Here is a 27981-nt window from a genome sequence, read left to right on the forward strand (position 1 = left end):
ACCCCAGCCTCCAAAAGCACCTCCTCAAGGCTGGGGTCCCCGCCGTGACACCGTGGGTCGTTCCTACGCTCACCACTAGGTGGCACCATTGCTCCAGCCAGCCGCCGTGGGTCAGCGACTCTGCTCGTGGACGAAGGTCGCTGAGGGCAAGCCGGGAGAAGATGGGACGAAAAGGAAGGGATCCCCGCCCCTAGTGGGGTCCCCAGGCTCAACCGCCAAAACGTCCCCTATTCTACTTATTCACACCTCATTCTCTGGTCTAGACTAGAGCCCAACTCTCTCGGGATCCCCAGCCAGGACACAGTGGCACGTAGCTTCATCCACCCGCCCTCTCACCAGCCACTTGGCACCCCAAACAGCTTCACCTGCGCGCATGCGCTGATCCCAGGGGCTCTGATCCTGGCTGGCGGGGGCGGGACCTAGTGTGCATTGGGGCGGGACTCAGGGTGCTGATTGACAATCCGACTGTGCGGCTGGGACAGTCCCCCAGCTCCCGATCCGGCGGGAGGGAGGGGGGAGGGGCGGGATTTCCTGCGGGAGGCGCCGAGCCGGCCTTGGAAAGGAGGAGAAAGGGGTTGGTTGAGGGGGCGACAGTGAAAACCAGCGTCAAGAGTGCTTGGGACTGAGCACCGCCAGCCAGACCCCCGGCGGGGCGGCCGGGAGAGGTGAGACTGCGGGGCCCCGGCTGGGGGTCAGAATCCTTGAGAACATACGCAAACTAACTTTTCTTGTCTGATCGGCGGGCGCCTCCATCTCTCTGCTCCTTCCGCCTTCCTTGAGACCCCCCTTTTCGTTCTCCTCTATCTATCCCTCGGACTCTTGACTCTCCGGGTCCCTCTTGCCGCTTTGTTCCCGGGATCGGTCGGAGCTGGGCTTGGCTGCGGAGAGCTGCGCGGCGCTAGAGGGGCATTCCGAGGGGCGGGGGAGCCAGCCGACCCCAGGCACTGCCAGGAGCACCCTCCCCCGGTGCGGGTCGCGGGTTTTGCGGAGGAGTGCCCTCCTGCTTGGGGCTTGGACTTATGAGGAATGAGGGGTTCCCTACCTGGGCCCCAGGCCTGCACGAGTCTCATGCCACAGGATTCTGGCAACAAAATCACCGCCACCGAGGAACTGACTTAAGGTTTTGTGCGGGAAGTCGAGGGTTGGGGTTTCAGATTCAGGCTTGGGAGGCAGTTGGTTAGCAGTGTCCAAGCCCTGGCCTGGGTCACTACCCAGCTGTTCCCTCACACCTCAGAAGCAACAAGGAAGGGGTAGCAACAGGTGCTGTAGAACTTGCCTATCCTACAGGTAGACCTCCCCAACCCCGGAAAATGAGGGCCATAGCTCCCCACTCCACCCTCTAAGTGGAGCTGGGATGTTCACTTATTAAGTGAAGCCTAGGTAGTGAGGAGTCTGAGGGCAGACACCGTGGACAGGAGTGACCCCTGCCCATCTGCCTGTGCTACTCTTACAGGCCCTACCTCTCCGCCCCGCCTGTTGTCTGTGGGTGTCAGAGCCTGGGGCTGTGGAGAATGGGCTGCTGGCCCTGCCTACCCCAGTGTCTCCTGCTGCCAGGGCCCCTCCTGCCCAAGGTTGAGGTGCTGCCCAGTGCCATGGGGCACAAGCAACTCAGCCCCTCCCTCCTGGAATACTACCCCCTCCCTTTGCGTGTTATAGTTATATACTAATCTCAAGTACAGCACCTTCCTCCCCTCCCCCTGAGTGGCTCAGACCCTCCATGACTCCCAGGGCACCCAAAGTGATTTGGGGCTCTTTAGAGGTCCTGTCTTGGTTATCGTCTGGGTCCTGTTTCCTGGCCGTGAGCCAGCTTTTCAGCGGAGAACCTGTACCTTTTCCAGACCCCCGGGACTTGTCTACAGCTGCTGCCTCATGCCAGAGGGAATGCTGACTGCTCTCTGGATGGGCATTGGTGCTTCTGAGCTAACCCAGGAAAATTGGCGGGCCCAGTCTCAGCCCATCCCAAGGCCGTCGGAAGCAGCAGGCTGATCTTAGTCCAGATTTCCACGCAGCCTCCACCCCCTAGAGACTGACTTTCCTGCCTGTGGTGGCAGCTGCCAGAGCACCTTGAGGGACTATATCTCTGCCTGACAAGGAGCCCATTGCCTGGGACACCAGGCTTGTGCCCCTGGGACCAGGAGTCCTCCGAAGCACTGAGGCATGGCGAACTGACATTTGGCTGGACCAGCGTCTTGCTTCTTCCTGGACTCGGAAGCCCAGAGCCTGGCGGCACCCTAATCAGAATGGGTCGTGAACAGGACCTGATCGTTGCCGTCAAGAACGGAGATGTGACGTGTGTGCAGAAACTGGTGGCTAAAGTCAAGGCTGCCAAAACAAGTGAGTCTTCCCTCGGTGGGGTGGCCATTCCAGCTGAGGCTGCTCTCTGAGTACCGAGGCTACAGAGGGATGCTCAGAGGGGGAGGAGGAGGGGAGGGTAGCGTCGGTTTGCAGACTTGAGGAAGAAGGACTGTCCTGTTGTAGACAAGGAGTGCTTCTGTGTAAGAGTGCCAGAGAGGAAAGGGGGTCCCTTCTTGCTCTGGGTCCCCAGACAAGTCACTTAGCCGCTCTGAGCCACGGAATCCTGGCCTGCGAAGGGCGCATATTGAAGCGCATTCTGTTTGCGTTTTTTTATCGTTTGTTGTGCGTCAGGCTCTTTTCTAAGCCCTGGAGGTTGCCTGTTGGTAGCTGGCTTTTCAGATGTGTTCTTTGGCTCTGTGGGACTTGGCTGCAGGGTGGGAAAGAAGGAAGAGAGCGCCGTGACCACCCCCAGTCCCATCCGCATAAAACCAGAGCTTCCCTGTATTTGTTTCGAACTTCATGAGGATGTCTGTAAAACCTCTTTGGAAACAGCGGTTGGGTTTCTGGTGTCATTGGTTGTTTGGTTTGGGGCTCTGAGAGGCTTAGAACCCAGGACCTCACACTTGACACATAGTGATCTATCATCGCTGGCAGCGTATTCCCAGCCCCCAAAGAGAGCAGATTCCCGGGGACTCATAGCACCATCTGACCGGTACTAAAGCTCCTTGCTAGCTCACCTGCTGGTGTTCCTGGAAGTGTGTAGCCCATGCTAATTTTCTAGAGGTTTCCATAGCCCTGAGGACTCTATCCCTGACAGGGCAGTCAGGGCTGGATGCATGGGTGGCCACTAAGCCCCATCTCTCAGGACCCTGTGATGGTAGGGACCTCTCAAACCCACCCCAGGAAAATGGACCTCTGGACTTCAGGCGAGCACCCTGGGCTCTCCCAGACCCCGAGGCTTGTCTCCTCCAGGACTTACATGAGCCAGTAGTTCTTCCGGCTCCTCTGGGGTTAGAGAAAGTGTTCCCTGAGGGGAGGGTCTTCTCTGTAACATTGGGGCTTTAACCCCAAGCCACACCTGGGTCTTGTACACAGGAAGGAATCCCCAGGCTACTTGGAGACATCTTATTATTCCCGCCCACACCTTGGAGTATGGGTGCCAAAAGGAAAGACGTTAGTGGCGTGCACCCACCTGCATAGCGAGGCGAGTGGGGTGGAGACCCAGCCATGGGGTGGAGCTGTGCCCCTAGTCCTTTCATCATGGGGAAGCGAATGAGGGTGTGAGGGTGAGCCGGATAGAGGAAGGGGCCGAAGCAGTCCCCAGGAGATGGCCTGAAGGTCTGAGAGGGAGCCTGCTCTCCTCCCCGCTCACCTCTGTGTTGCTTTTGGCCACCTGCCCGGTGGGGCCTTGATCACACTGCTGCTGGCCTCACCGGCCTGGCTGCCTTAGACAGTGAGGCCCATTGGAGGGTAGTAGCAGGGTCGGCTGGTGGCGAGACCCCCGCAACTAGGCTTGTCTTCTCTACCAGAGACAGAGCCTCTAGGGGTTGAAGTTCCTTCCCTGCGTCCAAGGTGTGGACTCCCCTATACAGGGGCAGACACACGGTGACAGGCCTGAGTGTCCTTTTAGGTGTCTGCACCGTCCTTCCCTTCTTTGTCCTCTGAGAGACCAGTGACAAAGATGAGATCACAGGTGACCTTTGTAAACCCTGGGGTTTGTGAAATGGTGTTACCCCCTGGCTTCCTGTCAGGTAGGAATTTCTACGGCCCTTGCACAGATAAGGAAAGTGACACGTGGGGTTAGTGACTTACCCAAGGTCACGTAGCCCTGGGGTCAGATGAGAGATTGATAAGCCTGTGTGCTTTCCTCGCCTTTCCTTAGCGACCACTGATTTCTGCTTGGTCAGTACCACCTAAGGGACATTCTACACACATAGAGTCCCCTAAATTAAAATTGTGCTAAAGAGCCTGGGACTCAGCCGAGCAGTGGTGGCGCAGAGGCAGGTGGATCTCTGTGAGTTCGAGGCCAGCCTGATCTACAAGAGCTAGTTCTAGGACAGGCTCCAAAGCTACAGAGAAACCCTGTCTCGAAAAATCAAAAAAAAAAAAAAAGAAAAAAAGAGAGAGAGAGACAGAAAGAAAGAAAGAAAGAAAGGAAGGAAGGAAGGAAGGAAAGAAAGAAAGGAAAGAGCGAGCGAGCCTGGGACTCTGTGGATGATACAGTTTATTTGATTCCAATGCAATCTCAGAGAGCGATGCAGGGCCCCTGGACCAAAGCAAACCACTAAAATCAAGTCATCGGGGCGCCCCTTTTTCCTCTCACCCCACTGGCTGGGAGCCTCTAGCCGATGACTCTTTCCTTCCGCCTCGTCCTGATCCACCCTGTCCCAGGCCCTCTTCTGGGGCAGGCTGCTGGGAGGGGTGCCACTGCACCGGCCTTGCCTCTTCCCTCTGCCCCTCCCCATCTTTTTCTGAGGTCTCCTTCCTTGGCTAGAGGAAATGGATGGGCTGGGGTGACTGGCTGAACTCATATCCTCTGCTTGGGCCTGAGACGGGGTGACCCTTCCAGCTCTAAAGCCAGGCTGGGGAAGAAGGTTTTGCCACGTCGGAAGTGACTGGTGCCTCTACAGGACCCTCCGCCCACCCGCCAGGGTCCCCAGCCCAGTTTCTGTGGGCCTCTTCTCCGCCACCTTTCCGGCTATTGTTCTAGAAAGAACAGAGCCACCTATCTGGCCCTGCCCCTGTTCCTGTGTCCCCCTCCTGTCACATTGTCTGCCCCTCCCTAGAAGGGACACATCCAGCCACCCAACTGTCCCATCCCAGACTTTAAGTGCTAGTGAAGGGACGCCTCCCTCAAGGACTCTGGCGCTCCTCTCTTGGGACCTTGTCTTCACAGAGGCTTAAAAGGCACCTTGGCAGCCAAAGTCACGCAGCCCAGGAAAGACAGAGTAGCCTTTGAGCTGTGCACTTCCTGCTTCCACAGCTTCTGTTCTTTCCGTACTCCACCCCCACCTCCCCACCCCACCAAAAATGGTTCTGTGTTATAAGAACTATCAGGTCAGAGGTCCCTCTCCTGCCCCTTCGTGGTTCTGTATTTACCTTCTCAGTATAAAGTCTTTCAGCTCCACCTTGTGTGTGTCTGTCCCCTCCCTCCCTGTCCCTTGCTTCCCTCCCTGATGGAATGAGGCCCTGCCTTTCCCAGGCTGCTAGGGTATTTGGGGGCCCACCAGGGCCTGGGGGGCAGGCCTGGACCAGCATGTTTGGCACCTTGCCCAGCCCTGGCTGAGCCAGGCCCGCTCCTTCCCAGCAGGGTGGGTTCCAGGAGGGCGCAAGGGCTGCTGGTGACAAGGCTTGTCCTTCCTCAGAGCCTCAAAGATCTGCCCAACATGGTCTGTGTGCCCCTGGGTTCTCACCTGCCTGCACCCTGTCCTGGAGAGGCGGTGCCAGTGCCCACTGCTTCTCTAGGGGGGCCCAAAAAGTCAAAGCTTGTGAGTATCGAGTCAGCAGGTGTGCCCCCCACAGACAGAGCTCTGTGGAGAGGTCGGAAGGCAGTTTGGGTCTGGGGCCCCAGTGTAATGGCCGGCACGGGAGGGGTGCGAAATCGTTATCATCATCATTCCATGCTCACAGGGGACAGACACTGTCCCCATAGCTTCTGGGGGGCAGATGCTACGGAGACCAAGTCGTGCAGATTAAGTGACCTGCCCAAATTGTCAGGGTTGGCACATTGGACCTGGGCTATGATCAGTATATTCTATACGGCCCTGCCTACCAGGTCCTGCTCAGGGATGCTCCAAGCCCAGCCTTGTCAACAACCTACTCTCGGCCCTTGAATACTTAAGACCCCCCCCCTCCTTTCAATGCCTGTTCCCCGTGGCCCAGCAGGACAATATGACTCTCTCCCTAACCCATTCAGGCAGGAATGCCAACCATGCGCCCCGTGGGCCTGTCCTATTGAAGGCATGTCATGCCAGTACCCCTTCCCGCCCCCTTTGGCTCTATAAACAAGCTGGGCAGGGGTTCTAGGGAAGCCAGGCGGCTGCTGCGGTGGCTTCCAGTGCTCCTTGCCCTCGAGCCATAGGGACAGGACCTGTAAAAAGCCATGGGGCAGGTGCCCTTCTGTATACCGAAAGGTGGGTTGGGTCCTTGGAGGTGGGTAGTGGGAGTGCTGGGTGAGGGCACAGCCAGGGCAGGTGGTGCCATGTACCCTGATGTTTCCTCCCCTGACCGCCCCCCCCCCCCCCAGAGCTCCTCGGCTCCACGAAGAGACTCAACATCAACTACCAGGATGCTGATGGGTAAGTGTGTGCTCCTGGGTGAAGAGACCCGGGGAGGAAGTGAGAGGAACTGGGGCCCGCGGTTCCTCCCTCAGACTAGGTCCTTGAAGTATGTCTGCCCAGAGCTGGGTCCTGCCTGTGTAGGGCCAGAAGGAGGGGGTACTGCCCACCCACCTGCCTGTGGAGTTAGCCCTGAGCAAGAAGAGGGCCCCCCCTTGGGTCAGATTCTTCCTGGGCCCCTTCTCTCCCTGGAGGGTAGGAGCCCTCAGGCTTCTGCTCCCACGGCCCCCTCCTCTGGGCAGGCTGGGTGGGGGACGCTAGACAAACGGGCCTCTCAGCCAAGACACTGAGCCCTTTCATGCTGTGGCCCGGCTGCTGTGCGCTCCCACGGCAGGGCTGGCAGGCACAGGGGGGCAAGTAACCCATCACTGCCGGCCCCCAGAACGAGCTTGGGGTGGAAGACTGTTCACTGACACCCCCTATTTTGTGTCCCCCATGCCAGATTCTCTGCTCTCCACCATGCTGCCTTGGGGGGCAGCCTGGAGCTCATAGCCTTGCTGCTGGAGGCGCAAGCCACTGTCGACATCAAAGACAGCAATGGTGAGAGCCCAATGTATCCCACCGTGTGGGGAAGCCAGGGCCTCTCTACAGATCTGGGGCCGGAGCGTCTCCTGTTAGGACACACCAACAGGCGTTTGGGTTCCTTCTCTGAAATCGTGAATAGCTTCCTTCTGGAGAGAGTGTGTAGTTAAGATTTCCATTATTTAGACGAGGAAGCTCAGAGAGGTTATAGTCCCGCCCTGGGGTTGTAGATCATGTGTGCGGGGCACAGTTAAAACTCTTGACTTCAGAGCCGCATAGGACCTTTTCCTGAGCAAACCCGGGTGAAGCTAGCATTGCCGTATGGAACTCTTCCCGTCCCAGGGTTCTCTGCTGGGCCACCTGTGACCCCTCTTAGAATCTCTTTCTCCCTGCCAGGCATGCGTCCCCTACACTATGCGGCCTGGCAGGGCCGGCTGGAGCCTGTGAGGCTGCTGCTGAGGGCTTCTGCGGCTGTCAATGCTGCCTCACTGGACGGCCAGATCCCTCTGCACCTGGCTGCGCAGTATGGACACTATGAGGTGGTAAGTGAGTGTGCCTGCCTGAGGGGATGTGGGAGTGAGGAGCCGGGTAGGGGCCTGCATCTCGCAGCAGCCTCCCTTACTTGGCTTCCCCATCCCAGTCAGAAATGCTTCTCCAGCATCAGTCCAACCCGTGCCTAGTCAACAAGCTGAAGAAGACACCCCTAGACCTAGCCTGCGAATTCGGGCGGCTCAAGGTGAGGCGTACAGCCCTGGGTGCTGGGTACTGGGTGCTGTAGTCAGGAGGAGGCTCTAACTGGGTGCTGCACACTGTAGGTGGCCCAGTTGCTTCTAAACAGCCACTTGTGTGTCGCACTGCTGGAAGGAGAGGCAAAGGACCCGTGCGACCCCAACTACACCACACCCCTGCACTTGGCTGCTAAGAATGGCCACAGAGAAGTCATCAGGTACCCAAGGGACCCACCCGCCTCCTCAGCCTCTTCCTGAGGGACCATTGGTTTCTAACCATTATTTCCCTGCTGCTTTTTTTTTTTTTTTTTTTTTGGATTTTTCGAGACAGGGTTTCTCCGTAGCTTTTTTTTTTTTTTTTTTTGGTTCCTGTCCTGGAACTAGCTCTGTAGACCAGGCTGGCCTCGAACCCACAGAGATCCACCTGCCTCTGCCTCCCGAGTGCTGGGATTAAAGGCGTGCGCCACCACCGCCTGGCTCCCTGCTGCTTTTTTAAAAAATGACAAATACGCGTGTGTTCTGTGTGGGGTGTGTGCACATAAGCACAGCTACCTGCAATGAACCACAGAGCCAGAGCTCCAGGTGGAGATGAGCTACCCCATGCGCGTGCTGGGAATTGAACCAGAGCTCTCTGAGAGCAGCCCAGCCTTATCTTAGCCACCGAGTCATCTCCCCAGTCCCCTGCTGCTGTCTCCATTCTTGGTTTCAACGCCACAGTCCCCACACCCCTGGCAATGAGCTTCTTCCCGTCCCAGCCACCTCACACTCCTGCCCACCACAGGCAGCTCCTGAAAGCTGGCATTGAGATCAACCGCCAGACCAAGACCGGCACCGCGCTGCACGAGGCCGCCTTATACGGCAAAACTGAGGTGGTGCGGCTGCTCCTAGAGGTGGGTGTGGGTGCAAAGAGCCTGCCATCATGTGCTGAGGGCAGCTGGGAAGGCCGTGGTGTTTTGTGAGGCTTGGGAAAGAGGGTCTCACTCCCTCCGAATGGTGCTAAAGCCTTGTGGATGGAAAGCAGCCCCAACTGGTTAGACACCAAGTCCATCTCTTACGAGCTCATTCTTAACCCATGTCGAAAGCATCATGCTTCCCACCTCTAAGCCCTGAAAGTGGTAACAGCACCTGCCTCCTGGGTAGTTGGGAGGACTCAAAGAGAAATGTCAAGCAACATGCTATGCTCTTGTGGTACTGTGAACCCCAGGGAGGCGTGGATGTGAATATCCGGAACACGTATAACCAGACGGCGCTGGACATAGTGAATCAGTTCACCACCTCCCAGGCCAGCCGGGAAATCAAGCAGCTACTTCGGGGTGAGTGGGTGGGAGAAGACCTAGTGGGTGGGGCTCTACAGTCGGTACCAGGGTGTGGTGGGAGAGTCCACTGGGGAACCGAGGGTCCACCATGGACACCTGCCGTACCCCTTCTCTTAGAGGCTTCAGGAATCTTGAAAGTCCGAGCACTTAAGGATTTCTGGAACCTTCATGACCCCACCGCTCTCAATGTCCGGGCAGGAGATGTCATCACGGTGAGGGGCCCACACATCCTTTGTAAGACAAGCAATTGTTATGACTCACTTGGGCATCTGCTGTGGTCCTAGGCCAAGTTAAATCTTTATATATTCTTTCATATAATCCTCTCTGATCCTAGGAAGCATGGGTACCATTATCATTTTCCTTATTCTTTTCTTTTTTCTTTCTTTTTTTTTTTAAGAGATGACAACGTTGAGACTTAGAGAATTAGATGAACTGGGCCAGGTCACATATGCAGTAAACACATATATAGAATATCATCATTCTATAGAATATCATTGTTCATATGCCTCATGCTACAAAGAGACTGGGCTGGCATCGGTGACCAAACTCGGGTAGAGGTCAGCTCTGTGCCAGGAAGAGATGGACCAGGGCTGCTGGACAGTCACTACAGAGACAGCCACTGCCACTTGCTTGGGGTAGTGACTGTCCTTTCCGTCCACATCCTGTCACAACAGGTGCTCGAACAGCATCCCGATGGCCGCTGGAAGGGCCACATCCATGAGAGTCAAAGGGGCACAGACCGTGTGGGCTACTTCCCCCCGGGGATCGTCGAGGTGGTCAGCAAGCGGGTGGGCATACCTGTGGCCCGTCTCCCCTCTGTGCCCACCCCGCTGCGGCCGAGCTTCCCCCGGATATCACAGTCCTCTGCTGACGATTCGCTGCAGCCTCTTACCTACGGCCAGCTCCCGCGGGGGGGCCTCAGCCCGGACAGTCCAGGTACATCCTCCCAGGAGGTAGTGCAGGGGGTCCCCTGGGCGCTGGCAGGTTGCCAGTCAGCTGTTAGCGGTGTCAACTCTGACCTTTATGCTTCTGCCGCCTGCAGCAGGTGACAGGAACAGCGTGGGCAGCGAGGGCAGTGTGGGCAGCATCCGCAGTGCTGGCAGTGGGCAGAGCTCTGAAGGCACCAATGGCCATGGCACTGGCCTCCTTATTGAGAATGCTCAGGTAGGAGAGGAGGGCACCCAGGCCTGGGCACGGCCTGCCCATTGTCTGCTTTCCATGTCCTGAGTAAGCTCTTTCTCTGTCTCCAGCCACTGCCCTCTGCCAGTGAGGACCAGGTACTGCCAGGCCTGCGTGCCCCATCTGCGTCAGGTAAGAAGGGTAAATGGGACTGGTATTGCTGGGGAGTACAGGTGGGGAGGTAAAGCCATGACCCCACCCATCCCTCCTCCAACTGCCCCTGATGCCATATCTCTCGTTCCTTGAAGACAACCTGAGCCATCGCCCCCTGGCCAGTTATCGCTCTGGGGAGACCTTCACTCAGGATGTGAGGCCGGAACAGTTGCTGGAAGGGAAGGTGAGGTTCCCCCTCCCCCCCAGAAATACGTTTAAGGCCTCGGCAGAGGGTAGAGGGCTTTAGTATCCATGGAGACCTGACCCTGGGGAAGGTGCGGGCCAATGGGCTAGTCCATCTCTCAGCCGGCTTCTCCATCCTGTTTCGCTCCACGCCCCAGGATGCACAGGCCATTCATAACTGGCTAAGTGAATTCCAGCTGGAGGGCTACACTGCCCACTTCCTGCAGGCTGGCTATGATGTGCCAACCATCAGCCGAATGACTCCCGAGGTAAGCACTGTCACACGTGACGCGAGGGCCCAGCAGGCACGGGAGGGCCCTGACGTCCATGCCCTGTGTGACAGGATCTGACAGCCATTGGGGTGACCAAACCTGGACACCGGAAGAAGATCGCCTCAGAGATTGCCCAGCTCAGCATCGCTGAGTGGCTGCCCAACTATATCCCGGTGAGCAGGTGGGCAGGGTGGGTATTTTTTTTTGTTGTTGTTCTTTTGTTTTGGTGACAGGGTTTCTCTGTGACTTGGGAGCCTGTCCTGGAAATTGCTGTGTAGACCAGGCTGGCTTCGAACTCACAGAGCACTGTCTCCCACGTGCTGGGATTAAAGGTGTGTGTCGTCATCACCGCCTGGCAGGGTGGGGCTTTGGGCCCTTACCCAGGGCTGTGGCCTTGAAGAGGGGTCAGGGCTTCCTTTCTCACTTGGGGAGCGCCAGGTTTTGATGGTGGCACTCATCCAGGTGGACTTGCTGGAGTGGCTGTGTGCCCTGGGGCTGCCACAGTATCACAAGCAGCTGGTGAGCAGCGGCTACGACTCCATGAGGCTGGTCGCCGACCTCACGTGGGAGGAGCTGCAGGAGATAGGCGTGAACAAGCTGGGTGAGGATCACCTTGAGGCCTCCTGGCAGCCCCTGACCCCCAGCTACCTCTAGCATCTCTGAGAGGAGGGGGAAGGGGGTCTAGCCAGGGCAAAGGGGACAAGCCTAGACTCAAGTTAACCCATCTGCTTCTGCCTACCCTTCCAGGGCATCAGAAGAAGCTCATGCTGGGGGTGAGGCGGCTGGCAGAGCTTCGGCGGGGCCTGCTGCATGGGGAGGCTCTAGGTGAAGGCGGACGCCGGCTGACCAGGGGTCCAGAGTTGATGGCCATTGAAGGCCTGGAGAACGGGGAAAGTCCAGCTATGGCTGGACCTCGCCTCCTCACCTTTCAGGGCAGTGAGCTGAGCCCAGAGCTACAGGCAGCTATGGCAGGGGGTGGCCCAGAGCCACTCCCTCTTCCCCCTGCCCGTTCTCCCAGCCAGGAAAGCATTGGCGCCCGCTCCCGGGGTTCTGGTCACTCACAGGAACAGCCTGTCTCTCAGCCCAGTATTGGTGATTCCATCGCCCCACAGGAGAGGAACCTTCCAGAGGGTACAGAGCGCCCCTCTAAGCTTTGTACCTCACTCCCTGGCCAAGGACCTGCCCCTTATGTCTTCATGTGTTCACAGAGTTCACCCACTAGCCCAGCCCCAGGGCCACCTCCTGGTGCCCCTCGGGCCTTCTCCTACTTGGCCGGCTCTCCTGCAGCTCCTCCAGACCCGCCTCGGCCCAAACGCCGATCCCACAGCCTGAGCCGCCCTGGCCCTGCTGAGGGGGAAGCTGAAGGGGAGGCTGAAGGGCCAGTGGGCAGTGCCTTGGGCAGCTATGCCACCCTTACCCGGAGACCGGGACGCAGCACCCTTGCCCGGACTAGCCCTAGCCTGACCCCAACTCGAGGGACACCCCGAAGCCAGTCCTTTGCCCTCCGTGCCCGTCGTAAAGGCCCCCCACCCCCACCCCCCAAGCGCCTCAGTTCCGTCTCTGGCCCCACCGAGCCACCTTCACTAGAAGGAAGCCCAGGACCCAAGGAAGGGGCCACAGGCCCCCGGAGGAGAACACTGAGTGAACCAGCCGGCCCCTCAGAGCCCCCTGGTCCTTCTGCCCCAACTGGCCCTGTGTCTGACACAGAAGAAGAGGAGCCCGGGCCTGAGGGGACACCCCCATCTCGGGGCAGCTCAGGAGAAGGGCTGCCATTCGCAGAGGAAGGGAACTTGACGATCAAGCAGCGGCCAAAGCCAGCTGGTCCCCCAGCCCGGGAGACACCTGTGCTCCCTGGTCTTGACTTCAACCTCACAGAGTCCGATACTGTCAAACGGAGGCCCAAATGTAAAGAGAGAGAGCCACTCCAGACTGCGCTTTTGGCCTTTGGGGTAGTGGGTGGTGACACCCCTAGCCCCTCCACTCCCCTGCCCTCCCAGGCCCCCTGTGAATCTCCCTCAACTTCCTCTAACCCTCCACGGTCTGAGCCTAGCAGCCTTCCGTCTCAAGGAACTCCAGCCCCAGATCTCAGCCCCAAATCTCAGCCCCCCGGCCACCAAGGGACCTCTGCCGGGCCAGCTCTGGCAACAGGCAGCCGGCTGAATGTGGAGACGGAGCCTCCTGCTGCCCTCCTCAAAGTGCCCGGAGCAGGTAAGAAGTGAGGCCCGCGGAGGGAAGGTTGCTGTGTGCAGGGTCACGTCGCGCCAAGTCACGTGGTAACCTTTTGTCTTCTCAGGAGCAGCTCCTAAGCCTGTGTCCGTGGCCTGTACGCAGCTGGCATTTTCTGGCCCAAAGCTGGCTCCCCGGTTCGGCCCCCGCCCTGTACCCCCTCCGAGGCCTGAGAGCACTGGGCCTGTGTGTCCAGGCCAGGCCCAACAGAGACTGGAGCAAACCAGCTCGTCCTTGGCAGCCGCACTGAAGGCAGCTGAGAAGAGCATTGGCACCGAGGAGCGAGAGGGGTGAGCTGGGTGCTGGGTGCGGAAGGAGGGAGGGAAGGAAGGCTGGGCTTGGGAGCATTGGAAGGCGACTGCAGGCCAAGTCTGGGGCTAGGGAGGCCTCTAGTGGGATGCCCGGGCCTAGTGGTCTTAGGGAGGCCTACGGAGGAGATTCCTGGGGACTATCACTTATTCCTTAGCCCGGTCCTTTGTTCCCGAGCCTCTGAACTCACCCGTAAGGGAAGGACGGAAACTCCTGCTACGGGGAGGTTGTAGGCAGTAAGAGTGAGGTACAAGGTGTTTGCCATCAGACAGGACTGCCATGGTAGAAGGCCCACGGCCCACCTCGTTAAGGCTTTCTCTCGATGCAGCCCCACAGCGGCCTCCACCAAGCACATTCTGGATGACATCAGCACCATGTTTGATGCCCTGGCAGACCAGCTGGATGCCATGCTGGACTGAACAAGACCGGCTTGTGACCCTACTTTCCTGGTACCCACAGTGGCCTGCCAGCATTCACAGCCTGTGGCCCAACATGGAAGAAGACCCTGCCACCCAGAGCACAGGCTGAGGGTTGGTTGGGCTGGAGTCAGAAGCTGACTGAGGGGCCTCAGCTGGGTGGGAGCAAAGCTCCTCCCGTGTAGAGCTGACTGCTCAGCTTTGGCCCCTGACGAGGGACGAGGGACCCGTTAAGAGCATTCTCCTCTAGGAGGAGGTGGCGGCAGGGCTTTTCGGATGCATGCACCTCCCCACCCGGCCCGTGTCTAACTAACGTCTCAGTGCTTAAGGAATTCCTCTGGCCACCCACCGAGCTGCTCTAGGCTCCGTGAGTGAGGCTCAGTGGAGGCTGTGTACTTGGCTGCTTCCCTCCGTGCAAGTGTACATAGGAGATGTAAATACAAGGCAGGGGTAAGCCTTCCTGCCCGTGGCTATGGCCTTGTCATCTCCTGCCCTGTCTTGCCATCCCACACGGGGAAGGCAGCGCCGGCTGGGGCAGAGGCAGTGCAACTAACAGATCCCCGATGCCCAAACTCTTACAACTGTACATAATATTTTTCAAGCAGAGAGAAATGCATATATTTTAAATGGAATTTATTCTATCTATTAACTGCCTGAGAGAATGCAGTGGGGAGGCCTTCAGACTGCAGAAGAACCCTCTGCCCACCTCCTGCTGGAGGGCCCCGTTGGTCCAGGCCCTGTAACTATTAACCTCTTCCCCAGCTAACATCAATGAAAGTGTCATTCCACGTGATTGGGCTGTGTCTGGATCTGTGCATCAGACCTCCACATCCGGGACTGTCCCTTCACCCACATGCCGCCGGGGCACTCATCATTGTGGAGGGTGACCGCTGCAGTCTTGGGAGGGGAGTCTTTCATGGCTGTTTCATGGATCCGCCACAGTTTTTTCTTAAGCAATTTACAATTTTAATATAAACCAGTTGACATTCATTCCTAAAAGGCTCATTTCCAGTAAAAAAAAAAAAAAAAGTAAAAAAGGTCTCTCAGAACAAGGACAGCGCCTGGGCTGGGTCCTCCATGGATGACCTATGGCCAGCTGATGATGCAGGGGCTCCAGGGTGAGGTGGACCCTTTTCTATCTTCTGGCCCAGAGGAAGGGGAGGGCCCCAGGACCACAGCCAGGCTGCTGCCCCAGGAAAAGGATGGGTGGCAGGGAGGACACAGCAGCAGCCACGGCTCCAGCAAAGCCTGAGGCTCACTCTGAGGCTGCCACAGATGTGAGAGGAGGGTGTTCAGTAAGGGGACCCCAAAGAGAGGCCACTCACAGGGGAGGGGGCTAAGGGTCCCTTTACCAAGGGCCTGAGGTCATACATTCAAGAGTGCCCCTGGCAAGGCCAGGGAAGAGCCAGGGCAGTCCTGTCAAACCATGGCGACGGCCCCTGAGCTCCTTCGTGAAAAGCCCCAGAGTCGGGAAGACAGCAGGGTCTCCAGTGACCGGAGCTGAGCCTCCAGTGCCATGAGGCACAAAGACGAACCCTGAAACATTCGTGATACCAACTCCCCAGACTCAGGAGTCGGTCTGGCTCTAGCCCCAGGAACCAGGGCAATGACGGCCACCATGGCCAATGGCTCAGAAGGGAGAGTTCATGCCCAGCTTAGTCTCAAACTGCAGCTTCTGTCGCTTCTGGTAGCGGACACGGACCCTGGTAAAACAGGTTAAGACACAGTTGACTATATCTTACAACTATATCGAACAAGTGGGGTTCGCACTTGTAATTCTAGCTTCTTGGGGGCTGAGGCAGGAGGATTATAAGGTTAAGATCGAGAGCGTGTCTCAGAAAGTAGAAAGAGTGTTAGGGCTGTAGCCAGGGCAGAGTGTATTAGATGAGCTGACTCCCTCTCCAGGGGAAGAGGTTGGCACCCCCTTAGACAAGAGAACTGAGCAGGACGCCAACAAGGGGTGAGAGGTTTAGGGGACAAGGCCCACTGGAGTGCCGGGCTGCAAGCTCACCGAATCTCATGCAGCTTTACGATCTCATTGGTGACGACCACAAGGACCAGGGACAGGCAGCCCAGGAGCCATGTCAGCAGGGGCACATCCTCTAGACCGAAGTGGACACGTGTGTCTCTGTGTGTCCACAGCTGCAGGTCCACAACTGTCTGGACCACCTGACCTAGGAGCCTACGGAGGGAAAGAACAGCCCTGTGTGACCCTGGAGTCATCGGCTTCCTCCCCGGCTTTCCCAGGACAGTTAGTTCAAGGAGAGCAGACAGACCCGTCTTCCTCCCACCTGTTGTCCCAGCCCTGTCCCGCAGCCCCTCAAACACTACTCACACCACAGGCACGGTCACTGCCCACCAGAGGTTTGTCAAGGGGCTCTTCCTCCACAGAGGCTTAGTGCGATGGACATGGGTGATGGAGATAAAGACTAGAAAGATTGGCCAATGGGGTGTCAAGGCTTCCACTGGCCCAAAGCCTTGCCTCCCACCTCAGGGCTTCCCCATTAGCAACCCCACTGAGACAGCATCCTCACCGGTGTGCAGAACGATCAGGGCAGCTGTAAGCTTCTGCGCTGACAGCAACCCATTGGAGAAATCTCCAAACCAGGCTGGAGCTCTGTCATCATTGCTGCCAAAGGGAGACAAAGGCTCACCCTCCTGAGGGTCTACAGGAGAATGGGTTGGGGTGGAAATGGGTGGAAAAGAAGAAGCCCCAGGGCCCACCTGCAAAGCATGACTGAGGAGCAGTTGGTGAGGTTGCGGGCCCGGGCACTGTCACAGAAGCTCTGCAGTGTGAAGCCAAAGCAGATGAGGCACGAGCTGATGGTGAGGCTGAACTTGAGCAAGAAGCAGAGCAGGAAGTAGTGCTGGGTCTGTGGCATAAAGGAGGACCATCAGCCCTGCAGCGGGCAGCCCTTCTGCGGGCCACAGAAGGACCATCAGCCCTGCAGCGGGCAGCCCCTCTGCGGGCCACAGAAGGACCATCAGCCCTGCAGCGGGCAGCCCCTCTGCGGGCCACAGAAGGACCATCAGCCCTGCAGCGGGCAGCCCTTCTGCGGGCCACAGAAGGACCATCAGCCCTGCAGCGGGCAGCCCCTCTGCGGGCCACAGAAGGACCATCAGCCCTGCAGCGGGCAGCCCTTCTGCGGGCCACAGAAGGACCATCAGCCCTGCAGCGGGCAGCCCCTCTGCGGGCCACAGAAGGACCATCAGCCCTGCAGCGGGCAGCCCCTCTGCGGGCCACAGAAGGACCATCAGCCCTGCAGCGGGCAGCCCCTCTGCGGGCCACAGAAGGACCATCAGCCCTGCAGCGGGCAGCCCCTCTGTGGGTCACAGAAGGACCATCAGCCCTGCAGCGGGCAGCCCTTCTGCGGGCCACAGAAGGACCATCAGCCCTGCAGCGGGCAGCCCTTCTGCGGGCCACAGAAGGACCATCAGCCCTGCAGCGGGCAGCCCCTCTGTGGGTCACAGAAGGACCATCAGCCCTGCAGCGGGCAGCCCTTCTGCGGGCCACAGAAGGACCATCAGCCCTGCAGCGGGCAGCCCCTCTGCGGGCCACAGAAGGACCATCAGCCCTGCAGCGGGCAGCCCCTCTGCGGGCCACAGAAGGACCATCAGCCCTGCAGCGGGCAGCCCCTCTGCGGGCCACAGAAGGACCATCAGCCCTGCAGCGGGCAGCCCTTCTGCGGGCCACAGAAGGACCATCAGCCCTGCAGCGGGCAGCCCCTCTGTGGGTCACAGAAGGACCATCAGCCCTGCAGCGGGCAGCCCCTCTGCGGGCCACAGAAGGACCATCAGCCCTGCAGCGGGCAGCCCCTCTGTGGGTCACAGAAGGACCATCAGCCCTGCAGCGGGCAGCCCCTCTGTGGGTCACAGAAGGACCATCAGCCCTGCAGCGGGCAGCCCCTCTGCGGGCCACAGAAGGACCATCAGCCCTGCAGCGGGCAGCCCCTCTGTGGGTCACAGAAGAACCGTTAGCCCTGCAGCGGGCAGCCCCTCTGCGGGCCACAGAAGGACCATCAGCCCTGCAGCGGGCAGCCCCTCTGTGGGTCACAGAAGGACCATCAGCCCTGCAGCGGGCAGCCCTTCTGCGGGCCACAGAAGGACCATCAGCCCTGCAGCGGGCAGCCCTTCTGCGGGCCACAGAAGGACCATCAGCCCTGCAGCGGGCAGCCCTTCTGCGGGCCACAGAAGGACCATCAGCCCTGCAGCAGGCAGCCCCTCTGCGGGCCACAGAAGGACCATCAGCCCTGCAGCAGGCAGCCCCTCTGCGGGCCACAGAAGGACCATCAGCCCTGCAGCGGGCAGCCCTTCTGCGGGCCACAGAAGGACCATCAGCCCTGCAGCAGGCAGCCCCTCTGTGGGTCACAGAAGGACCATCAGCCCTGCAGCGGGCAGCCCTTCTGCGGGCCACAGAAGGACCATCAGCCCTGCAGCAGGCAGCCCCTCTGTGGGTCACAGAAGGACCATCAGCCCTGCAGCAGGCAGCCCCTCTGTGGGTCACAGAAGGACCATCAGCCCTGCAGCGGGCAGCCCCTCTGTGGGTCACAGAAGGACCATCAGCCCTGTAGTGGGTAGTTTCTCTGCGGCCGCAAGGCAGACCTGGCATCTGCTCATCTCTCTCATGTTCAGCAAATGGTCACACCTCAGGAGATACGGACCAGGAACAACATTCCCAGCAAGGCTCTTTCTCAGTTTTGACTACTACCTCCCTCCACTAGCCAAGTACCAGCTCTCCAGGTCCCTGACCTCTGCAGAGTCTTCCAGGTTAGGCCAACTCTCAGCACCAACCCCCAGACTCCTGTGAAGCCCTGGTAACCTGGGCTTACTTACCTTCTTAGGAATGGATTGAAGGTTTTTGCCTGTTGCCATAGACATGATGGAACTATGTGGTGGCTTCCCCAACAGAGAGATGCTGAAATTCAGTGTGGGTAAAGGGACAGTGGTTACTACCTGTCTCCCAACTCTCAAAGGGAACACCTACAGAGAATCTTGGGATGAGGTCAAGTCTAGTGAGGCAGAATAAGACAAAGGGACCATGCCCCGGTGCCTCCTAGCACCTAGGTGATCCCTGAGCCATCTTGCCAGAAAACTCTAGGTCCCTTGGGTTGCCCACTGACACCCCAGCCCTACTGGCTGGGCACCGAGTGGCTTCAAGGCCTCTCACCTGAGCAGAGGGTAACAAAAGCAGGACAACCATAAGATGTCTGTGGTACTCAGGAGTGGTGGCAGCTGAACCAGACAAGAAAGGAACTAAACCAGGAGAGAAAACATTACCAAATTTTTAGACCCCCAAGGCTACCTTCCCCTGCCCAACAGACTCAACATCTTGACTGAGGAGCAGGAGAAGAGAACACTTCTGACAGCGGGGCCATCTCCCAAGCTGAGGGGTACACAAGGCATGTGGCTATACTGCACCCCAGACTCCTCAGACCATTAACTGTCCCTCCCTTATAGAGAGAGGCAATGCCTGTGCAGGCCCTGGCTTACCTGAATGATCACAAGGGTCAGCTGGCACTGCAACAGGAAGAGGAAGCACTTACGGATGCCATAGGTGGCATGCCGAGCCTAAGAACCAAGAGGGACAATTAATGATCCAGTCTTGCCTGGCCTCTCTCAGATCCTACAACAAGCAAGCTTCAGTCAAAAGCCATTTGCCCGGGTGTTCCTATGAAGAAGGAGCAGAAACAAATTCAACTGCCTTGGGGAGCTTCACTTGTTCCTCCCACAGGCCGGGAAGGCGGGAAGCATGAGGTCTAGCGAGCCCATAAGTATCACATGTTGCAGTCTACCTTCAAGGTTGCTTACCCCAGAGGGCCCTGCACCACCCCCAGTACCTATCTGAGGCCCACCTGCTCAATGAGCCGGATGATGCTGATGGTCTCTTCCTGGCGAAAGGTCAGGGAGCAAGGCAGGCTGTTGAGTTGCCCTGATAGCTGCAGGGGAGAAAGGCCATCGGAGGCCTGGGCCATGGTGGTGCTGGTGGCATAACCAAAGGTCTCCCAGGAGCAGCGGGATGGATACAGGGGATCCAGGGCAATGCTGCTCAGTAAAGGGAAAATCCACCCGTGAACTGTACTGTCAGAACTGTCAACCACAAGACTGGAGCATCCCATCCCTCTTCTCCTACCAGACCCAGGCCCACAGTCCCCGTGTCTCTCCCTGACCTGACATCACTCTGGAGGAAGAGGCAGCTGTTCCGCAGGTTGGCAGAGCTGCCCAGGCAGCAGGTCACCTCCCCATATTCCTGCATGATCTTTATCATCTCACACATGGCTGAGGGGAGGGGAGAGGCGCAAGAGTCAGGCGGGCAGAGCCCTGGGCAGGTGCTAGCAGAAACCCACAGGTCAAGAGGCCAGGAACAGTGAGGAGGAGGACCCTCTTTGCAGCATTAACCCCACCCAGCAGCAGGACAGATCACGTGACCACCCACTCCAGGCTCCCTGAAATGAGCATGCCCACTGCATGGTCCCACTGGACCCCAGCTAGGCACAGCCCAGGTTTTCACTTTTCTTAGAAAACTCTCATCCCCCGTGAGCTATGCAGCGCCCACCCCTGCCAGAGCTCGGAAGGAGGGACCCCAGTACTCACTATCAGGGGTACAGTCAGTGAAGAGGGGCACCAACAGTGGCACGTTGTCAATGTTCTGCAGGTGGGGCCGCACCTGGTGGATGCCCCGGGGCAGCTTGGCCTGGAGGAAGCAGAGATGTCAGTAGTCTCAAGATGTGGAGCAGAGACTCTCCTGCCTCCCTCTCCTCCTGCCCTTCACTTCCTGAATCAGTTCTTGGCCACTTGAGGGCATAGACAGATTCCACCATCATACCCGGTTACAGTCCTCCAGGAAGCTAGGGATGTCACTGTCCGTAGGCTGGAAGCTGATGAGGTCTGAGTGACCCTCCTCCTCCAAGAGGAGGAGCCCTTCTGCATCATCTCGGGACACTGGGGATGAAAGCCTGTACTCACATTGGGCCAGCCTCCCGGGAGGCCAAGTCATGCCCTGCAGACGGTGCAGCCTTCTGTCTCCAGACCTCCACTCCCGGCCCTCCCCTGCACTCCCCTCGAACCCACCCCCTCCCCCCCACTGAGACAGGGTTTCCCTGTATAACAGTCCTAGCTGTCCTGGAACTCACTCTGTAGACCAGGCTGGCTTCAAACTCACAGAGATCCGCCTGCCTCTGCCTCCCAAGTACTGGGAATAAAGACATGCGCCACCACCACCCCGCTCAGGCCTCCACTTTTAACAGCCCTCCCATTACTGCCCATAAGAACATGGGGCTGTTTCCCGAGGGAGTGTGCTTCTAGGCAGGATCTAGGCAAGTTTCTTCTAGCTGTACTTCCCAACAAGAGGATCCTGCCACGTGCCCTTTGCCCTCACCCTGATTCAGGTCGTCATGGAGAGAACCTGCGTGGCTGGGGCTGGAGGGAGGGATCTCAGAGCCAGGCATGTCGCCGTTGGGTGTGAGGGAGATATGGCAGTTCCAGCCTGTCTCCAGGCCCATCTTTTCAGCAAATACCTGCGGAAGGAGGATGGCGATGAGCGGCACGGGCTCGGGAAGAGCGGTGGGGACACATGGGAAGGCACGCTCACCTTGCTTTTGAGCTCGTCCTCCAGAGAGAAGTAGACAAAGCGGATGCAGGCGTTGACCAGCCCATCAATGAGGCGCACGATGTCCAGCCGGGCCTGGTACTGGGAGGACACCATGCCCATGAAGATCTGACCGCTCAGGGCCTGCATGCAGTCTTCCTTCTCCAGCACCTCCCCGATCCCTTCTTCAGGCGGGCACAAGACACAAAAGCCAGCCGGCATGTGTGGCAAGACAATCAGGACACAGCCCAGTCAGGACGTGGAGGAACCAGCAGATTCCAGGAGGCAGCTCAGGGCCACACACATAGAGGTCACACCCAAATCAGTGAGCGTAAGGGCCCCAGGGGACCACACACACAGCCACACAGGTGCACAGAGTCAGGATACATACGAGCCAACACACACAAGAGAAGAGACAATGAGAGGTGCTCATCAGCAAGGCAGCCATGCTGGGAGCCACGCTAAACACGGCTCAGCTGCCCAGCCCTCTTCCAGGCCCCTAACACATGTCTCCTGGGCTTATAAGATATGGCCAAATATGCAGGCTTGGGACAGAAGGCAGGGTCTATGTCCCTCTGTTCTAACAGTTTGAGCTAATTCTGAGAGGTAATGCTTTATAAACACGCCATTCTAAACCTTTCTAAGGAAACACTTTTATATACATTGATCCTCCTGAGCACCAGGAGAAACCCCTGAGGAAGGGAGAGAAGGCAGCTAGCTTTAGATGAGGAGAAACTGAGGGATGCCCCATGTCACAGGCTAGTGAATGCCACCCTAGACTGCCCGGGGCACTTTCCTCTGAAGCTCGTTGGCTCTGGGTTGCCCAGCCCCAGGGAGCCCCCGTGTCATCCCCACTGAAATGCAGGCTCACGGTACCATCAGAACTCCAGCTGTTGCGGCGGATGTTGGGTTTGATGGGGACGGTGCTGGGCAGCTCGCACATGGTGAAGATGCTGTTCTGGCCGGGTATCTGTACCAGCTCAATACACTTGCCATTGAGCTGGGAGGACAGGGTGCAGTTCATGGGCTTGTAGGCGAAGGCAGAGCAATAACCAGACAGGCAGGCTCGCTGGTAGAAATCCAGCACTTTCTTTCTGCCAGAGAAGAAGGGAGGACGTAAGACAAGTAGCCTTGAGATGCCTAGGACCATTAGACAGGCAGGCAAACCGGCAGAGCCCCTCACTTACCTGTCAGAACCCGAAAGAGGGTAGATGTCAGCGCCATCCCAGAAGTCTGTGCAGGCCTCCAACACCACGTCAGCAGTGCCATGGGACAGCATCTGCTCTGTGCCTGGGACGGGGAAAAACACCACATCGTGAGGCCACAAACCAGCTCCTACCTCATCCTGACCCTTTCAGAGGGCGGAAAGTACTTTTGGTAGAGGACGGGACCTCCTGTCAGTCAGTCACCATGGAACCTTCTAGACTACTAATGATGGCGCTACAATCCCCATCCTTTGGAGAATCCCACTCTCTGTGACTCTGGTCCCCAAGCCCAGCCCCTGCCACATCAGAGAACTTGGGGAGCTGCCTAGCATCCACTTGAATAAATGGGACAGGGTATAGTCTGCCCACCAAGCCAGAAGGTTTGTCTGAATGCTGGCTGAGCTCAAGTGAGGCTTACTGGTGGCAGTGTCTTTGATGAAAAGGCTGATCATGTGGCTGAGTGGGGGGCGCCGCTTGGTGACACAGGAGGGCCGCCCCAGCGCTGTCTCCTTCACCGTCTCAGCGCTGGGGAGGCGGTAGAGCGCCAGGTGGTTCTCCTGCTTGAAGAGTTCCTTGGCCCCTGGAGTGAAGCCTAAGAACAAGGACAGCACAAAGGGCCTTAAGAGAGGAGACAAACCGGGCAATGGTGGCACACGCCTTTAATCCTAGCACTCGGAGGCAGAGACAGGTGGATCTCTGTGAGTTTGAGGCCACCCTGGTCTTTAGGACAGGCTCCAAAGCTACACTGCGGAACAGGTGGAAAGGCAGAATCTAGTTGACCTGGCTGGCCATCTTTATATGCCAACGTTTAGTCATTGTCCCGAACTAGAAAGCTAAGGGTGGCTACGTTCATGACAAATGGATGCCGTGCCAGGGACAGTCAGTGCCAGGCCCATCCTGAAAGGTCAGCAGTCACTCAGGCGGCTCCACCACAGACACCGCCGCCACAGCGCCATACCGATGAGCCGGGCCAGCTCGCAGAGGCCCCAGGGCACGTGCACGGGCAGCACCGCACTGTGGCTCTCCTGCAGAGCGATGTTGCATAGGTGGTCGGAAAAGCGGCACAGGCGCTCGGTGACGCTGGCGTTGCACAGGTTCAGCAGCACGTTGAGGCCCAGCGGCTTGAGGGAGGTGAGGTGTAACTGCCAATTGGAATCATCAAACTGGATGCATGAAGGGTTCTGCTGGTCTTGAGACAGGCTCAGCATCTCCAGGTGGTAGTCACACACAAAGTCCTCGGCCTCATACGGATCACCTTCTGTCCCAGGCTGGGTCTGGAGGAAATGTGGGGTAAGGCTGGGAGGAGGTGGGGAAAGACCCCGATGCCCAACCAGGTCTGGAACCAGCCCCACAGGAGAGCCCATCTTCCCCAGCCGGGTGCCAGTGCTCTCGCTCACCTCCTTCAGGAAGAAGGCTGCCTGTGCCTCCCTCCTCTGCTCTTCCAACCCCACTGGTTCAGACTGAGCTATTTCCCTTTGATAGGGGAAGCAGGAAGGCCTGGGACAGACAAGGTGGCTTCTCTACGCTGTCTCCTTCCTCTTACCTTGCTGGGCTCTTCCTCCCCTCCTTCAGTGTCCCTGCTGAAGCTCACGTTGGAACCAGATGGGTGCTTGCTGCGGCCGTGTACTCTGTGATGAGAGTAGGGCTCCGAGGGCTTGGGGCCGTCGCCAGGCCAGTCACCACGCTCCTGCTCGTTGGAAAGGTGCAGGGTATTGTTCAGGGAGCCAGCAAGGAGGGCATCTCGTTCATGGGGCTGAGGAGAACAGGAGCACAGGTCTCGGACCAGAGTCCCATGGCTCCTGAGGATCAGGGAGACAGGGCAGTTCTGGGCTCCTGCCTTAGCCTTAGTTTTTTTGGTTTTGGTTGTTGAGACAAGGGTCTCTCTAGGTAGCCCTGGAACTCACTCTGTAGACCAGGCTGACCTCGAACTCACAGAAATCAACCTGCTTCTGCCTTCCAAGTGCTGGGATTAAAGGTATGTGCAACCACATTTGGCCACTCATCCTTCATCTTAACCACTCAGAAGACCCAGGAATCCGGAGCTCCTTTCTCCTTCCTAGGCCTCACTCTCCAAAGGCTACAGGCCCAGCTCTGAGACTAAGCACCTTAACCGACCTCCATGGGAGCTGACCATACCTCCTCCTCTACCTCAGGATGGCAGAAGGAGCGGGTGGACAGGTCGTCTGTGAGGTCCTCATGGCTGCTGTGAGGGGGTTCCACCTTCCCACTGAAGAAGAGCACAGTTTCTGGGCTAGGGTTTGGCCATGACAGGATCCCCTGCTTGTCCACACAGCACAGCACCTGGAGGAAAAGAAGCAGGGTTAGGAAAGGATTCAGTGTTAGTCTAACTGCCCTGTGCCACACACAAACAGATGACCATCCAGACCCAGCAGGAGGTCCAGTCAACAGGCCTACCCTCCCCGCAGGGTCTCCTCACCGTGACAGAGCCCAAGCTGTGCAGCAGACTGGCGCTGTGGCTCAGCGTTGGCGATGTCCCCTGGATCACCCTCAGGAAGTGACCCCAAATGCATCGTAGCATTTCCTGGTAGGAGACAGACAGTCTGTGAGGCTATTTGGGGCTCAGTCTTATTTCCTTGACGACAGCCTGTAGGGCCCAAATTGAGAGGAGTCCAGGAGACGCCAACAAGTGGAGTTGTGGGACAAGATACTGATACAGGATCAGGTCCGGATCGTGCACACATTCAGCAGGGATGAGGGAGGGGGCAAGCGCTCCAAGAGCTCAGCTGGAGGTCAAGGCCAGAGAATCACAGAGATCCAGCAGGGGCCTGGAGGAAACCCCATCTATCTCAGCAGTTTACCTGAGAGGAGACAGTTTCAGTGTAACTGCTGAGAGTATCCTCTGAGAACTTGGCCAGCTACACAGAGAGAGACAGGGTGAGCATCAGTGAGGAGACAGCTACCTTTGCAAAGACCCCCATGTCTACACAGCTGGGCTCACTGATGGGATCCACCCCTGGGCCTGGCCTGGAACCTACTTGGTAACAGAAAGTACCTGAAACCATGCAGAGATTCCCAGGGCTTCAACATGCTAAAACCAACGTGGATCTGGACTTAGGCCCCACTTCCTGGCACAGCCAATTAGCTCTTTTTGTTCCTGCCACTGTCCTCTGGATGCTTTGGAACAACCTACCAGGGAGCTGGGTGAGGCCTTGCTCATCTGGGCCAGGACACGAGCTTCTCCACAGGCGGTAGCCAGGACCCAGAGGACTGGGAAGAGCAGAGGGAGGATGGGCAACATGCCATTCACCTGAGAAAGAGCAAACCACATGCCAGGATCCTTAGGAGATGCTGCTCCAAAGGGAAGAAGAAGGGGAGGGATGTCCTGCCACACAGCCATCCCCCAGGGAGCTGGAAGGAAGGGCAGCACAGGAGCCAATTTAAGCTAAACCCTGAGACACCCCAGGCTGCAGAAAGAAGGAGCAGGATAGAGAAGCTCAACAGGGAGGAAAGGGTCACCCTTGCCTGGAGCTGGAGAAGGGTGTACTGCCATGAAGTGACCCCAGGAGCATTGAACATGAAGCGCAGGGCATTGGTGATGAGAAAACCAGCCTGTGGGGACAGAAGGGGCATAGCCTTAGTGACTTCCCTGGAGAGGGACTGAGTTGCAGGCCCCTTCCTTTGTTATTCACACTGCCGGCTCACTCTGACCCCTTCATGCCCTCTCCCCTGGGCTGGGCCCGCAGCTCACCCATGTCTGGCCCTCTCCCCGCCCTGCAGTCCCTCACGTACCAGGACCACCGGCACGGCATAGTGAAGCATCACCGACTGGACTGTGAACCTTTCATTGTCCAGAGCGGTGACCGGGCGCAACAGGGCCATGTCCAGGCACCATCTGCAGAAAAAAAAAAAAAAAAAAAAAAAAAAAAACGGCAACCCTCAAGTCTCTCTGAGGGCAAGATGCCAGACAGCTATACCTCAAAAGGGTTCTGGGCCTCTCTCCTGGACAAATCATCACTAAATACCTCCAAGTCCTGAAATTCCCTAGTCAGCGTTAGCCCCAGCCTGGGCCGCACAGTGCCATGAGAGAGGGGCTGTAGCTACCACCATCTATTCCCTCAGCCTAAAAATGCTCACAAGACACTGAACAGGTGTAGGTAGGATGAGGCCCCCTCCTTGTCCCAGGAAGCACTGGAGGAGAAGCCAGCAGGGCGGGACAAGAGGAAGGCAGTGCTACCTGACGCTGTCAATCACAGGAGTTTCCAGGACGCGGAAGAGCCGGTACTGCTGGGGGTTCTGTGGTCCCTTCTTCACTTCCCCCCTCGGGGAGGGCGGTGGAGAGAAGGGGGGGAACAGGTCTCCCGGCTCCAGGACAATGTGCTCGTCGTCCTGCCAGCAGTGATGCGGAGTGAAAGGCTCCATCAGAGAGCATTGTGGGTCTTTTGGGAATGGGGAGGTGGGGCTGTTTTGTTTTGGGTTTCTTGAGACAGTCACACTGCCCTGGAACCTGCAATCCTTCTGCCTCAGCCTCTACAGGGCTAGGAATATACATGACTAGCACTATGATTGGCAAGACCACTCTTTCCGGACAGAGCCAGCCAAAGTAGAAATCGCTCCCCAAGGTCATGGTCTCTCCTCTAGCAATGAGCCTGCTGGGGTGGGCCCTATGGGACTTGGGTTTCCAGGAAGAGACAGAGCAACAGCAGGAGGAGGTTTCAACCCTGCCCTGGTGCCCTGGTAACCCCCACGCTGGGCAGGAAGCTTCAAAGTCTAGCCTCAGGACTCCCAATGGATTTCAGATCCTCCCCCAGCTGCTCCCTCTACCTTGATGCCCCTCAGGGAGGCGAAGGACTCCTGGCCAGGCCTCAGGGCTATAATGTCTCCTTCCACCAACAGGCTAACTGGCAGGTTCACCAGGTGTCCATCTCTGTAAGCCCAGTGCAGGGACCAGGACGGTGCAAAGGGCATGTGGAGGTCTGGATACATGGCGTTCGGCCATGTGATCTCCTTTCCATCCCTGAGAGCATCTAATGAGAACAAAACAACAGCGCTGGCTCTGCACACCTATCCCATGCATGCAAATGCACCCCATATTTCAACAACACCTGCCCTGAGAATCCTTCCTAGCGACAAATAAATAAAGAATGATTCCAGCACTGTGGGGAGGGAGTACAGAAGGAGTGAACCTGTCTGCCAGGCAACAAGAGATTACTTCCAGGAAGACAGGGACAGCATGGGAAGAGACCAGGAGGACAGGGACAGCATGGGAAGAGACCAGGAGGACAGGGACAGCATGG

The 27981-nt window shown here is 57.9% G+C and overlaps 2 protein-coding genes across 5 annotated transcripts in view; one reads left to right on the forward strand and one right to left on the reverse strand.

The window, feature by feature from the left end:
• The first annotated feature begins 539 nt into the window (after nt 1-539).
• Caskin2 (CASK interacting protein 2) lies at nt 540-14729 on the forward strand. Its single transcript, XM_041635659.1, has 20 exons — nt 540-665; nt 1839-2334; nt 6542-6593; nt 7075-7172; nt 7551-7696; nt 7795-7890; nt 7970-8100; nt 8664-8772; nt 9087-9195; nt 9316-9410; nt 9873-10134; nt 10241-10362; nt 10449-10509; nt 10626-10714; nt 10872-10982; nt 11057-11158; nt 11448-11586; nt 11733-13193; nt 13279-13501; nt 13849-14729. The coding sequence occupies exons 2-20, from the start codon at nt 2241-2243 to the stop codon at nt 13937-13939; spliced, it is 3591 nt and encodes a 1196-aa protein (XP_041491593.1). The 5' UTR covers nt 540-665; nt 1839-2240; the 3' UTR covers nt 13940-14729.
• Nucleotides 14730-14878: 149 nt separating this feature from the next.
• The window catches only part of Tmem94 (transmembrane protein 94), a 37811-nt gene continuing 24708 nt past the window's right edge, over nt 14879-27981 (reverse strand). For 3 of the 4 annotated variants that reach the window (XM_041635656.1, XM_041635657.1, XM_041635655.1), the window contains 27 exons: nt 27509-27711; nt 26922-27073; nt 26477-26579; nt 26210-26296; nt 25878-25994; nt 25546-25602; nt 25164-25268; nt 24863-25027; nt 24270-24479; nt 23685-24000; nt 23145-23318; nt 22709-22811; nt 22398-22615; nt 21525-21706; nt 21312-21450; nt 20760-20875; nt 20528-20627; nt 20104-20212; nt 19789-19978; nt 19427-19504; nt 19104-19189; nt 18770-18851; nt 16661-16809; nt 16471-16565; nt 16272-16365; nt 15948-16118; nt 14879-15639 (listed from right to left, as the gene is read on the reverse strand). In XM_041635656.1, the coding sequence (XP_041491590.1) occupies nt 15567-15639; nt 15948-16118; nt 16272-16365; nt 16471-16565; nt 16661-16809; nt 18770-18851; nt 19104-19189; nt 19427-19504; nt 19789-19978; nt 20104-20212; nt 20528-20627; nt 20760-20875; nt 21312-21450; nt 21525-21706; nt 22398-22615; nt 22709-22811; nt 23145-23318; nt 23685-24000; nt 24270-24479; nt 24863-25027; nt 25164-25268; nt 25546-25602; nt 25878-25994; nt 26210-26296; nt 26477-26579; nt 26922-27073; nt 27509-27711 (3674 nt within the window). In that variant the 3' untranslated portion in view covers nt 14879-15566. The remainder of the gene's footprint in view (nt 15640-15947; nt 16119-16271; nt 16366-16470; nt 16566-16660; nt 16810-18769; nt 18852-19103; nt 19190-19426; nt 19505-19788; nt 19979-20103; nt 20213-20527; nt 20628-20759; nt 20876-21311; nt 21451-21524; nt 21707-22397; nt 22616-22708; nt 22812-23144; nt 23319-23684; nt 24001-24269; nt 24480-24862; nt 25028-25163; nt 25269-25545; nt 25603-25877; nt 25995-26209; nt 26297-26476; nt 26580-26921; nt 27074-27508; nt 27712-27981) is intronic. The other variant, XM_041635658.1, reaches the window with a different exon arrangement.

Source organism: Microtus oregoni, unplaced genomic scaffold, assembly GCF_018167655.1.
Source record: "Microtus oregoni isolate MIOR12 unplaced genomic scaffold, Mior012 000048F_ref0000485, whole genome shotgun sequence".
NCBI classification, from domain to species: domain Eukaryota; kingdom Metazoa; phylum Chordata; class Mammalia; order Rodentia; family Cricetidae; genus Microtus; species Microtus oregoni.

Excerpts from the sequence above, each read along its gene's own strand:
- Caskin2 (XM_041635659.1), top strand. The coding sequence starts at position 2,241 with ATGGGTCGTGAACAGGACCTGATCGTTGCCGTCAAGAACGGAGATGTG. Across the intron at positions 9,411-9,872 it reads GGGCAGGAGATGTCATCACG|GTGCTCGAACAGCATCCCGA; the intron begins GTGAGGGGCCCA and ends CTGTCACAACAG. Across the intron at positions 10,135-10,240 it reads CCTCAGCCCGGACAGTCCAG|CAGGTGACAGGAACAGCGTG; the intron begins GTACATCCTCCC and ends TGCCGCCTGCAG.